At 33.8% G+C, this 11,984-nt stretch overlaps 2 protein-coding genes and 1 long non-coding RNA gene across 5 annotated transcripts; all 3 read left to right on the forward strand.

Moving 5' to 3' along the window:
• The first annotated feature begins 5,185 nt into the window (after window positions 1-5,185).
• Window positions 5,186-6,936, forward strand: LOC118488903. Its single transcript, XM_035986327.1, has 8 exons — window positions 5,186-5,225; window positions 5,303-5,359; window positions 5,447-5,494; window positions 5,578-5,634; window positions 5,722-5,763; window positions 6,027-6,083; window positions 6,165-6,826; window positions 6,925-6,936. The coding sequence occupies exons 1-8, from the start codon at window positions 5,192-5,194 to the stop codon at window positions 6,934-6,936; spliced, it is 969 nt and encodes a 322-aa protein (XP_035842220.1). The 5' UTR covers window positions 5,186-5,191.
• On the forward strand, window positions 6,935-7,738 carry LOC118489209. The gene is made up of 3 exons (XR_004886775.1): window positions 6,935-7,224; window positions 7,311-7,569; window positions 7,666-7,738. It is a non-coding gene; the product is annotated as an uncharacterized LOC118489209 (long non-coding RNA).
• Window positions 7,739-8,137: 399 nt separating this feature from the next.
• LOC110917066 lies at window positions 8,138-11,020 on the forward strand. Of its 3 annotated transcripts, XM_035986904.1 has the most exons (12): window positions 8,138-8,207; window positions 8,282-8,344; window positions 8,424-8,486; window positions 8,567-8,629; window positions 8,747-8,888; window positions 9,007-9,087; window positions 9,179-9,217; window positions 9,316-9,499; window positions 9,666-9,728; window positions 9,824-10,004; window positions 10,169-10,435; window positions 10,527-11,020. In XM_035986904.1, the coding sequence occupies exons 5-12, from the start codon at window positions 8,783-8,785 to the stop codon at window positions 10,836-10,838; spliced, it is 1,233 nt and encodes a 410-aa protein (XP_035842797.1). In that variant the 5' UTR covers window positions 8,138-8,207; window positions 8,282-8,344; window positions 8,424-8,486; window positions 8,567-8,629; window positions 8,747-8,782; the 3' UTR covers window positions 10,839-11,020. The 3 variants fall into 3 exon arrangements, with proteins under 3 accessions (XP_035842797.1, XP_022017376.2, XP_035842798.1); XM_022161684.2 differs by lacking the exon at window positions 9,007-9,087; XM_035986905.1 differs by lacking the exon at window positions 8,424-8,486.
• The last annotated feature ends 964 nt before the right edge of the window (window positions 11,021-11,984 follow it).

The raw sequence follows: 11,984 nt of genomic DNA on the forward strand, positions 1-11,984 counted from the left end.
CTAAAATAAATAATCACAAAAAACAATAAATAAAACAATTATGTTTAAAATTATATATATAATTATAAGTATATACAGACACCATATACATACCCCCATCATTCTCTCTCTCTCTCTCTCTAGCTATCCTACCACAACCCACCTGCCACCACCACTACTTCATCGCACATCACCCCCCCCCCCTCTTTCTCTCTCTCTTACTATCCTACCACCACCACAACCCACCTACCACTACCAGCACTTCATCGCAGATTGTGTAACTTTCAAACAATATGGGGGTAGATTGTATTACTTCGTATTATCGGGGAGTAAAACCAAAACAAGCTTAGCCTCACTGCTCATCACATAAATCCCCAAACTTGGGAACAAACCAGCACAAAAAGTTAATAAAAACAACACAAAAACCAAGGGTTTCAGTTTCATCCACCATGTCGAAGAACAAAGGAAAGGGAGGAAGGAATCGCAAGAGATGAAAGAACAAAGCTGACAAAGGTCTGGATCGCCGCCGACCAAGGTCTAGATTGACGGAACCAAGCGTATGTGTCACATCTGTGGTAAGATGCACAAGAAGGTCTGGATCGCTGCCGGTGACATCATCCTCGTCGGTCTCCACAGTGGTAGTGGTGCTAGAGCGGTGGTTAGAGAGAGAGCGGAGGGGGGAGAAAGTTAAGAGAGAGAAAGGGAGAGAGATTTCCCACCTCAACCACCATCCACCGCCGCCACTCCCACCTCAATCGTTGTCATTCTACAGATCCAAGCCATTGTTCTTACAGATCTAGATGGAGGGTGGCGATATGAACCAGAAGGTGGAGATGGAGGGTCACCAACAGTGGAGGGTGCGAGCTAGGGTTCCGCCGCATAAGCTGACGGCGGCGATACTGGATGTCACTAGCAATGGACGGGTGGCGTGAGGGTTCTTGGTCACTAGCAATGGACCGGGTGTGGCAGGTCAGTGGTGATAGTAGGAGTAGGTGGTGGTGGTAGTAGTGGTAGGGTAGTTAGAGATGGAGAGGGAGTTTAGGGTTGTGTTTGTTTGTGTATATATATTTATAAACATAGTTATTTTTGTTTATTTTTTTAGATTAGATAGGATTATTTATTGTTGCATTTAGGGTGAAATGACCAAAATACCCTTATGTAGGGTCTATTTGGTCAGATTTAACAGTGAAAACTAATTGAATTAGGGCTAAATGACATAACATGCAAGGATTTGCAAACATCGAGTATGTTTCTTGTATATTTTGAAAACAAAGAATATAGTTTGCAATATAGTGTAAACATAAAGAACAATTTTTGTAATGTACTATTCAAAAAATAAATAAAATACAAATCTGAAGCAATAAGCATTATTGTTCTCATAAAAACTGAGGTTAAAAAACGACTAATCTTTTTAAATAATTAATAATATAATCTTCATCCTACTTTTCTTACTTTTATTTATTCATAACACATGTTTATAGTCATTTTCAATTTATTAATAATAGTAAGTTATAGACCCATGTGTTACATGTATTTGATGATAGATAATGAAAGGTCTTTAGATAATTATAGAGTTGGTCGGGTTTTTTCGGAAAAATTGTGCTTTCGGTTTATATAAACTTGAATGATCTTATAAAAATAAATATGCTATTGTTGAGATTGTTTGTATTTGAAGAATAAAATGCTTATTAAATTGAATTATTTTTTATATTTTATATTAATAATTTTATCAAACATAATAAATATAAATTTTGTTATGAATATATACAACCTTAATATAAACTATGCATACAAAACTAAAGAAAATACAACATTACTGATTTTAAATGTTGCGTTAAGAAGAAAGAAAAGAAGAAAGAAAAGAAGAAAGAATTTTGTTTTAATAATCAAAGTAGATGGAATGGAATTAGTTAACGATCTAAGAACATATATATTTAAATATATATATATATATATGTATATAGGATTAGGTTCAAGAGTGAACACCCCCCTCAGTTGTGAACTGTGTGAACTCATCTTGGCCCTTGATTTCTATGATCTTGAGATTTAGATGAGTGGCATGATGGTAATTATGTGGTTAATTTTTTCCATTTAATTAAACACAAAAAGGGTATATGTGTAATTTTCATCTTAAATTGATTGCACAAATCATGTTCTCTCTCATAAATTTAATAGGAAAGTAATTTTATAGAAAAATAGATTTAAATCATTATCTTAATAATTGAAATCAGTTACATATTTCCCATTTTAATTCCTTATCCATAATATCTTTCCTATTTTAAATTCATTATCCTTGCTTTGTTTAAATGCGATGTACGCATGTGTATTCTGATTTTGCCCTGTTTTTAATGCGATATACACATGTGTATATCGTCTGTTTTTTGTGATATCTCAGATTTTTTTTATTGAATGTTTGATGTACACTTGTGAATTACTGCACACATATGTACGATGCTTTGTACACATACGTACTGTTCTATTTATATCCAAATACACATGTGTATACCGTTGAAATATGAAGGTTACGTGGATCTTAAAAATCAAAATTTGAATTCTGTGATGAAATCAGAAAAATAAAATTGAAATAAAAGATATTGTGGATAATGAATTTAAAATAGGAAAGATATTATGGATAAGGAATTAAAATAGGAAATATGTAACTGATTTCAATAGATAATGATTTAAATCTATTTTTTTTTATAAAATTACAATCCTATCCTTAACAACTAAAAAGGAAATCAAAGGTCCAGAAGAGTTCACTCTAGAACCCTACCATATATATATATATATATATATATATATATATATATATATATATATATATATAGGGCAAGGATAAATTGAAAACCCAGTTGAGTTGACTAAACCCTGAAAACCTATTAATGGCCATTGATTAACCTCCATGGATGGCTGAGATTTAATCTTCTCATTGTTGGATTTTGAATGGCTTTTCTACATTTTTTTAATATATTGATGGTACTTGAGGGGCAATATGGGAAAGCCGAAATTGATAATCTCTTATATCAAAATAAAGACTGCATGGTGTAAGAAGTTTACATCAAACTTACATCAACTACATCATTACCCCCTAATCTACAAAACCTATCTCAGACTACAAAAAATTCAAAATACCCAAAACTCACCGGAGACTCACAACCCTCAAATTCTTCAAAATTTCCTAAAACTCTCTCTCTCTTGTAGTCTTCAACAAACCTCTGAAATTAACCCCAAAATCACCTGAGATTCACGCTCTGGCATTCATCTTCATCACTGAGTCTCTTGAATCTTCATCAATCAACGCAGATTTTCCAACAATCACCGAAGAAAAGAACGTTCGCCGGAATAATTAGGGTTCCGGTACGTCGTTTCAGGTTTTTTACTTACTCTTTGATTATGTAAGTGTCAAATAGATTCACAATTTGCCATGGTTTTTTTAGTCTTGTGCGTCATAACAATGAAGGATGTTAAAAGGAATGGACTTTATGGGGATTATGTTCTGCAAATAACATTTGGGTTTTCTTAAAAAGACATGGTTCTTCCCAAAAAAATTTCTTCCATTTGCATAGCCTGGTGCCGACTAAACTGGTTTGTTTTGGGGGGGGGGGGGAGGGGTACAAAATGAAGGTTTTTTTTTATATATTTTGTAAGCCTTTGTTTATGTAGAATCCGGACTTTTATATATACAGGTTTGGGTGTGTTTCGTAGATTTGTTGTTTCTGGTTTTTTTTTAAAGGCTTATGATTTGTTGTTAATGTTGTTTCTTTAATTTTTATAAGGGTTAGAGTTTGTGTGTGGTTCTAAATGAATTGACTTTTGGGGGTCTATGTTTGGAAGTATTGAACATCACAATTTTTTTGTAGTATATGTTTCTTGCTTCTATTTGATTGAGAAAATAAATTACACTAATAATCTGTAATTAGAAAAAACGGCTATTCGCGGTTTATCAATACATAATCAGAAATGATAAGTAAAAAAAAATCAAGAATTCTGATGATAATAAAAAAAGGGCATAAATATTGTCCGAATAATGGTCGTCTGATGTGTAAACTGATGCTTTGTTGGCATACGTGACATTTTGCTCTTATGTGTAAACTGATGCTTTGTTGGCATACGTGACATTTTGCAGTCATCCGCATTTACGACTAAAAATCCAAGGAAAAATGAGCCCAGGTGTTTAAAGTTACAAACCTTTCATAATTTATGCTTACGCATTCAATTGGAAATTAGTTTATTAATGTTGTTTACAATTAACAAACTGCAGCTAAAAAGACTCGCCGTACGCCGGTTGTCGATAAGCAAGCGCATCAGGATAAGAAGTTGCAAAAAAGAAAGCTAATAAGTACGTACAAGGATTATTTTCCACTAGTCTTACATTTATGTTTTGGAAAAAAATAATAAAACAAACTTGTTGTCTCAGTTACATCAGACAGTGACTTGGACACACCCGGGAAAACCATGGATAATATGCAAAAAGGTATGTTTTTTCTTACGTATAAAAGTTTCTTTGTTACATTTTTTTAAAATCTAATATTTATGTACTAGCAAATTGAAAAAAACGTTCTGAGTTGGCAACGATTCGAGTGGGCACACGCGGAAAAAACATGGAAAATATACAAAAAAACTATTTTAGATGTGATCTTAATGTTTGAGACCTTCTGAAGCAATCTGACAAAATAAAAAAAAGTACATATGAAAAATCTTTGAAACAAAAATATAGTTTTAAAGGGTCAAAGAGCAGTTTTCAAAGTGCTCGGTTACTTCATACATCTGGTTTTCTGTTAATGACAGGGGTGACATTAGGGCTTTTTCGGGATGAACACATGATCAATTTGGGGTGGGGGGGTGGTTTGTGGGTTAATTTTGAATGAGAAAAAAAAAATTATAGTGTGTACTTGTTCATTCTAAGGAAACAAAAACTCTGCTTGCTATAAACTGATCTGGGGCATAGTGATCTACTGTTGATTGGTATGCGATATTTGTTATCTACTGGTGATATGTGGTCCATATATTGACTGCCTCTTTATCTCATACTTTTGCAGGATCCGTTGTGACAGCTAAAAATAGCAAAACAAATCCGACAATAAAAATGATCACAGGTGCTTATAAATTAGATAAACTATGATCAATTATGCTTACATATTAAAAACCATTTTGTATTTATTGATGTTGACTACAAATAAAAAATGCAGCTAAAAAGGTTCGTGATACCCCGATGGTTGAGAAGCGCAAAAACAGGCAACAAATATGTACGTAACTACTTTTAATTCATTACATGTTTGTTTGTCATGTTATGTCTAATTTCCATAAGCTTTCTAAAAAACAGTGACACCGGATACTAATACATGCGGACCAGCAATGCGGACAAGGGGGGGTAGAAAAGGTTTAAAATTACTCTTTTTTTTTAATATATATTCTGGTAAAGGTTGTTACTAGTTCGTGATCTATATAAAACTTGTACAAAATGTAGTTAAGGATGCACATTGTGAGGAGAAGGTACGCAGGAGAAAGCTAATAAGTACGTAAAAAAGCATTTTTTTTTCTTTCGATTGTCTAATAGTAATGCTTTATATAAATAATAAAACAAATATGGTGCCACAGTTTTACCAGATAGTGACTTGGACACTCCGATGGAAAACATTGAGAAAAGAAAAAAAGGTACATTTTTTAATGTATGGAAGCTTTGGTTACATTCATCTTGAATCTAATATTTATGTGTACATGACTTTGTAAAACATTTGTAAGGCGAGGGCGATCAGGACGGGCCGGCAACACGTACAAGAGGAGGTACAAAACTGTGCTAGACATGATTTTTGAGAGTCTAAAAATAAAATGAATATATGTTTCAATACTTGTCTTAGGCCCACTTGTCTTATGTACTTTAATTCTAATTAATTACAAAAAAATGTATATTGGCAACACGTACAAGATGAGGTACAAAACTGTGCTATACATGATCTTTGAGAGTCTAAAATAAAATGAATATATGTTTCAATACTTGTCTTATGTACTTTAATGCTAATTATTTACAAAAAAATGTATATTTACAGCTCAGCGATGGCGTGAAGATAGCAAACCAAAGAAAAATGTCAAAAGGAAACTAATAAGTACGTAAACACACCCCACTATTACTTTCCTTCTTTATCAAATATGTAAATCTTAACCAAAAGTTGTTATCTTATTTTCAGCAGATGGTGACTCACAGATGAGTGCAGATACAGCTCTACCAAAACAGGATGCAATTGCTGTTAAAAAAACAAAAAAAGTAAAACATGATCGGGTGGAAACCCGAAGTGGCAAACACGCAAAAACGACGCATAAGTGGCCTAAACTAAAAACACGTTCGTCACCTATGCAGTTGTTCAAATGCATCAAGTCTCTAACGAGGAACCAACAAGAAGACATTAATAGGATGGGTTTTGGAAAAATGTTGTCATTCAACATCAGTGGGATACCTCTAAAAATTGCCCACTATGTTGTGGACCACTTTAACCCACAAGAAATGGCTATTGAATTGCCATGTGGGTCAATAGATGTTGATGTTCAGTCTGTCCATGACCTTCTAGGGATTCCTAAGAAGGGCATAGACATGCAAAATGTACGAACAAATTCAAAGCTTGATGTTGCTGTTGAAGCATGGAGAAAACGATATCGTAAACGATTTGTGGCACCAACGAACCTGGCACGATCTATACTCACAAGTGATGAAGCCAACAGTTTTCATTTCCGACTGGACTTCCTGATGTTATTCTTAACCGTCATGGTTGAGTGTAACAAAAATGGGCGAATGAAAGAGTGGATTTTGAAAACTTTTACAGGAGACACGGATTTTAGTAAAATCAATTGCTGTGCCTATCTGATCCAACAAATCAAATCATGTAAAGATGGCTGGAAGAGTTCTGATCCTGAATCTCCATTTTCTGGACCACTCACACTTTTGGCTGTAAGTGGCCTGTTTAACAAAACTTACTAACAATATAGGCATACAACATTTGTTTTGTTATCTTACCGCTTGTTTTTTTTTTCGCCGTTACACAGTTACTATATGTCGACAGAGTTAAATGCACAGGATTTCCAGTTGACCGGACAATATACCCAATCGTATTCTGGAGCAAATACGAACTGAAAAAAAGAGAACGGTTTGAGATAAAAAGAGGTGGCTTTGGTGGAGAGGATTTGCATGAAGTTGGTGTGGTTAGACGGGATCCAAGGAAAACAGAGTTACATGCTAATGATGAAGTTCTGAGTGTAAGATTAATAATTACAACCAATTACAAAGTAATTATGTTCTTTCGAAAATTGGTTAAAAATGTATTTTATAACTTTGTTTGTAGAATGAGATTGCATTGATAGAAAAACATTTGGACGTGATGGAGGCGAAAAGAGTTACGGTGCAAAAAAAATTGGAAGTAGTGTTCAATGCTCATCCAGACAACGAGCAAGTTAAAAAATTGATACAACGCTTTGAGAAAATTGTACACTCAAAAAAAACAAGGGTATCGCTGTGGCCTGATTCCCCAAGGGAAAAAATTGCTGGGGTGCTCTTGTCTCTTAACAAGACAGTCCAAAACCCAGATAATGATTACACGGAAGGTACAACGGGAAAACGGATATGTATCACTTCATTGAATATGTACTCAGTTTTTCCTACAAGCTGTTACTAATTTGAATAATTTTTTTTAAATGCAGACCCTGTAGATGATGTGCCAAACGCGGCTGCAGTGGCAAAGATCAATGGTATGACCTTTTTTACAAAAAATATTTATCTTTTTTTTATTTTGCAAATAATCGTTTACACAAAAAAAGTATTCATATGTATTTGTAGCTAAAAAAATAGAGTTCGAGATAACTTTTTTGGAAAGACTTACTGGAAGAAGAATATACTTATCGTAATTCGTTAAGATTCGTTGAGCCATAAAAGTGTTTTTTTACGTTCTTCGTACAATCAATTTACTCCTACACGTTAAAAATTTATTTGAAATATGGATTAACAAGCTCCATTTTGATTACATTTTCCCAAAAAAAAAATAACAGTGCAATTAGAAATGCCTATGTATAGTAGTTCAAAAACTTAGGGTACATTTAATGTATCGTGGGTCATGTACTGACTCTTTAAAACCATTCATTTCTAACACAAATATAATGAGATTTGACAGATTCAAATAAACCGAATCATGTGGATGTGCGAAATAAAAAACGCAGTGCAGCGAGTGATGATTTACTGAAAAAAGGTAAGGTGCAAAAAAAAGTATAATACACGCACGTGTGATAATAAACTGATACAATTTTTTTTAAACATATATAGCATCTGGCAATGATCGGGGGAATGGCAATGGTAAGCGAATGAAGAATGATTTGTCGGCAAAAGGTAACTTTAGTGATGACAATCCTAACAAAAACGTCTTGTGTGATAAATAAACTGATACTATTTTTTTTAATGTATATAGCATCTGGCAATGATCGGGGGGATGGCGATGGTAAGCGAATGAAGAATGATGTGTCGGCAAAAGGTAACTTTATTGATGACAATCCTAACAAAAAACGTCTTGGGTGATAATAAACTGATACTATTTTTTTTAAACGTATATAGCATCTGGCAATGATCAGGGGAATGGCGATGGTAAGCAAATGAAGAATGATGTGTCGGCAAAAGGTAACTTTAGTGATGACAATCCTAACAAAAACGTTAAGTAGTAAACCACCAAATGTATGTCCTAAAAATGCAAACTAAGCGTAACATGTGTGTATGTGGCCACATTAAAATAAATAGATCGGGGTAGGGCTGACAAAACACCAGAGATGATAGATGGAGAAAGATGCGGAGATGCCACTACAAAAAAAAAATGCTACATGTGGAGACATAGGCAACAAAGAAAATGAGGCAAAAGATCAAGAGACGATAACTACAACAAGTAAGTTTTACATCTTACATATAACCCGTCACAAGTGTAGAAAAATCAATAAAACCAACTCACACACAAAACAAACTAACACGTATGTGTCTGTGTACATGTGAATGAATATAAAAAGACAAGAACAACGAAACACAAAACATGCAAGGATTGTTTGATGCGCCTACCTTTCACCTGCTCACACAAGACACCGAATTAGGTGACTCATAATTCCTCAAAAAAAAATAAACATGTGTTATTTCTGTACACAACGGATAACCCGACTTATCAATATGAAAAAAAAATTGCAGGTGATGATGTCGATGATACGCATGACAAAAATCAAGAAGGTGAATTCTACATGTTTTTTTTTTACTTCTTTCGAATATTATAATAAACTTGGCATTTTTTTATTAAAAACTAACAAACAATAACTAAAATTGATCAGGGAAGGGAACGGCTGAAAAGGATATCACACGTAATCCTTGGATAAAGGAAATCGAATCAAGACGAAGAAAACCAGTTGGTAGGTTCGCCGGCTCACGTGATGACCATGAAGACGAAATGGGAATAGACATTACAACGGAAGAACAGCGTATTTGGGATTTTCTATTCGATGTGAAGTACTCAGTGTAAGTTTCAAATTAGAAATATTAAAAATATTACTTGTTACATTATGCAAAACTTTGGTCCTCTGATAGATTATGGAATGTTTTTGCTCCAAATAGTATGTTTTTTTTTTTTAAATAGTCTATTATGTTTTAAGTGTATAACTGCATATGATTTTTCGCAAAACAGGACACGTGGAATGGTCATCTCCTTGTCTAGCGGGGTAACAAAAAAATTTGGTCAATCTGCTGGGTAAGTTCACCTATAAAATATATACATAAAACATAATAGGCCTAGTTTCTTGATATCCAGAATCTAATCTACATATCTAACATTGTCTTGCGCAGAGATGTTATCTTCGAGAGTATATACGGCTTAGAACTCACAAAAACGCTGATGCGCACTTTGAGGGGGGAAGTGAAGGTCTGCTCTGATGTAGTTGATGCTTGGGTAGATGTGATGAATTTTGAAGAACTTGACAGAACCGACGGCTGCCCAACGCGGGTTTATTTTAACACAACTGTGATAGTAAGTATTCATACTGTATTACTTGATCTTTGACTGTGATTTTGGATTTATTAAGTCTTTGGGAACGTTGTAAGTATGTCTATCTAAATGCATCTTTTGAATTATGGGTGATTCGCGGCTTGCACCACCTTATTGACACAAACTTATTTTGGAAAAAAAAACAGGACAGCTGGCTTTTGACGGATTCTACTTGTGATGATGATGAACGTATGCAAACGTTCGGCGAAAGGATGGTCATAGGCGGCGCATATGATTTCATTGGGATCAAAATGGGTTTCTTTCCAATCCTCGAGAATGATGAATATTACATGCTTGTTTTCGATCTGGAAAACGGTGAAATAACCGTCATAGACCACAAGCCTGATCGCACACCCTTAGCTGGCATTAGGGATCATCAAGACTACTACAAAAAAGATACACCATACAAAGTGGTTAGTCATTTTCTTTTCCCATAAAAACATTAGGATGAAAAACAAGAACTCATACAAAAACTGATTAGTTTATCGTTTTTTTTTTTAACAGAAGCATATGCTGGACAATTATTTGGAGCATTGCAAACATCCGTTAAAGGATAAAATTGCACCAGCCAAGATTAAAAGGTGTGATATCCATTGGGCGACAAGTGCACATCCAATGGATAGTGCAGTGTTCCTTATGCACCACATGCAAAATTTTAACGGCGTTGGTAAACACTTTGAATGTGGTTTTAGTAGCAACTGGAAACAAAAGCAAAAACAGATTCTTACCCTCCGAAAAAAATTCGCTACACGCATACTACTCTGTGATGTGAATGTGGTGAAGGCAAAGGTTCGTGATGCTGCATTATCAGTGTAAGTTGCTGATCCGTATGGTAATGTTATGTTTTTTTGTGGATGGGACTATGGTGTACAACTTAAACAATTTAAACTCGTACTTTGTTAGTTGCCTATATGTATCTAACTATTAATGTCTGTCGTTGATCCGGACATCTTAAACATTTTGGTGAAGCATAAGTAAACTACTGGAAAGTTTGACAAGCGACCATAACTATCAATATGTGTGTTCTTTGCTATAATAATTAGTGTTAGTCAAACGGCCATAACTATCATTACAGAATTGCTTTGTTACAAAAAAAATACCTTTCTTTGTACAAACAAACAGTACCAAAAAAAAATGTAACAATATATATTAAATTGAGGGGCGAGTTACCTACTATGCAAAACCTAACTACTCATTATAATATATTTTCATAAATGCCAGCTTTGAATTGTCAAATCTGCAAAAAAAAAAGTACACGCATGTACCCCAAACCATATCCAAGAAACATTTATAATAATATATATAAAGTAGTTGTTATGGGGAATCTAAGATGGACAAAAAGCCATCATAGTTCTTAGATTGTACTTGTGGGAAACGTTGATATTATATGTTAACTCAATTGATATACTATTATAGTATTTTTATAAATAAAAAAAAGGTGAAGTCTTACAAAGTAGTTGTGCCAACTTGGAAGTGACTGCATAAGTACATACATATGGAACACTATATCCAAGAAATATATAAAAGTACAGTCTCATTAATTGCCCCAATATGGGGAATCTAAATTGGACAAAAAGGAAACTTGTCACTTATTAATGTTTAGACCAATAAAAAGGCATAAATAATAAAAAGGAAAAAATATGTGTACTCTATCTCTAAGTATATTCATTGTTAATGTATCTCTGTCATGATTTCGTAACTACAGTACACACATCTGATAAATTCCAAATTGACTCTTTGCATGTAGTAATAAAAATATAAAATATATATATAAACCTGTCGCAAAAATCAAAAGTCCAAAACTTTAAAGAAAACGGAACCTTTAAAGAAAATTGAAACTCATTAAATCAAAAAAATAATTATCTCCTATGTTGCTCAGAGTAGTACATTTAATGTTGATGTAAACTGATGTAGGCTCAACTGATGTAAACAATATAATTAATTTTTCCACCTAACATCATT

Source organism: Helianthus annuus, chromosome 17, assembly GCF_002127325.2.
Source record: "Helianthus annuus cultivar XRQ/B chromosome 17, HanXRQr2.0-SUNRISE, whole genome shotgun sequence".
Taxonomy (NCBI): domain Eukaryota; kingdom Viridiplantae; phylum Streptophyta; class Magnoliopsida; order Asterales; family Asteraceae; genus Helianthus; species Helianthus annuus.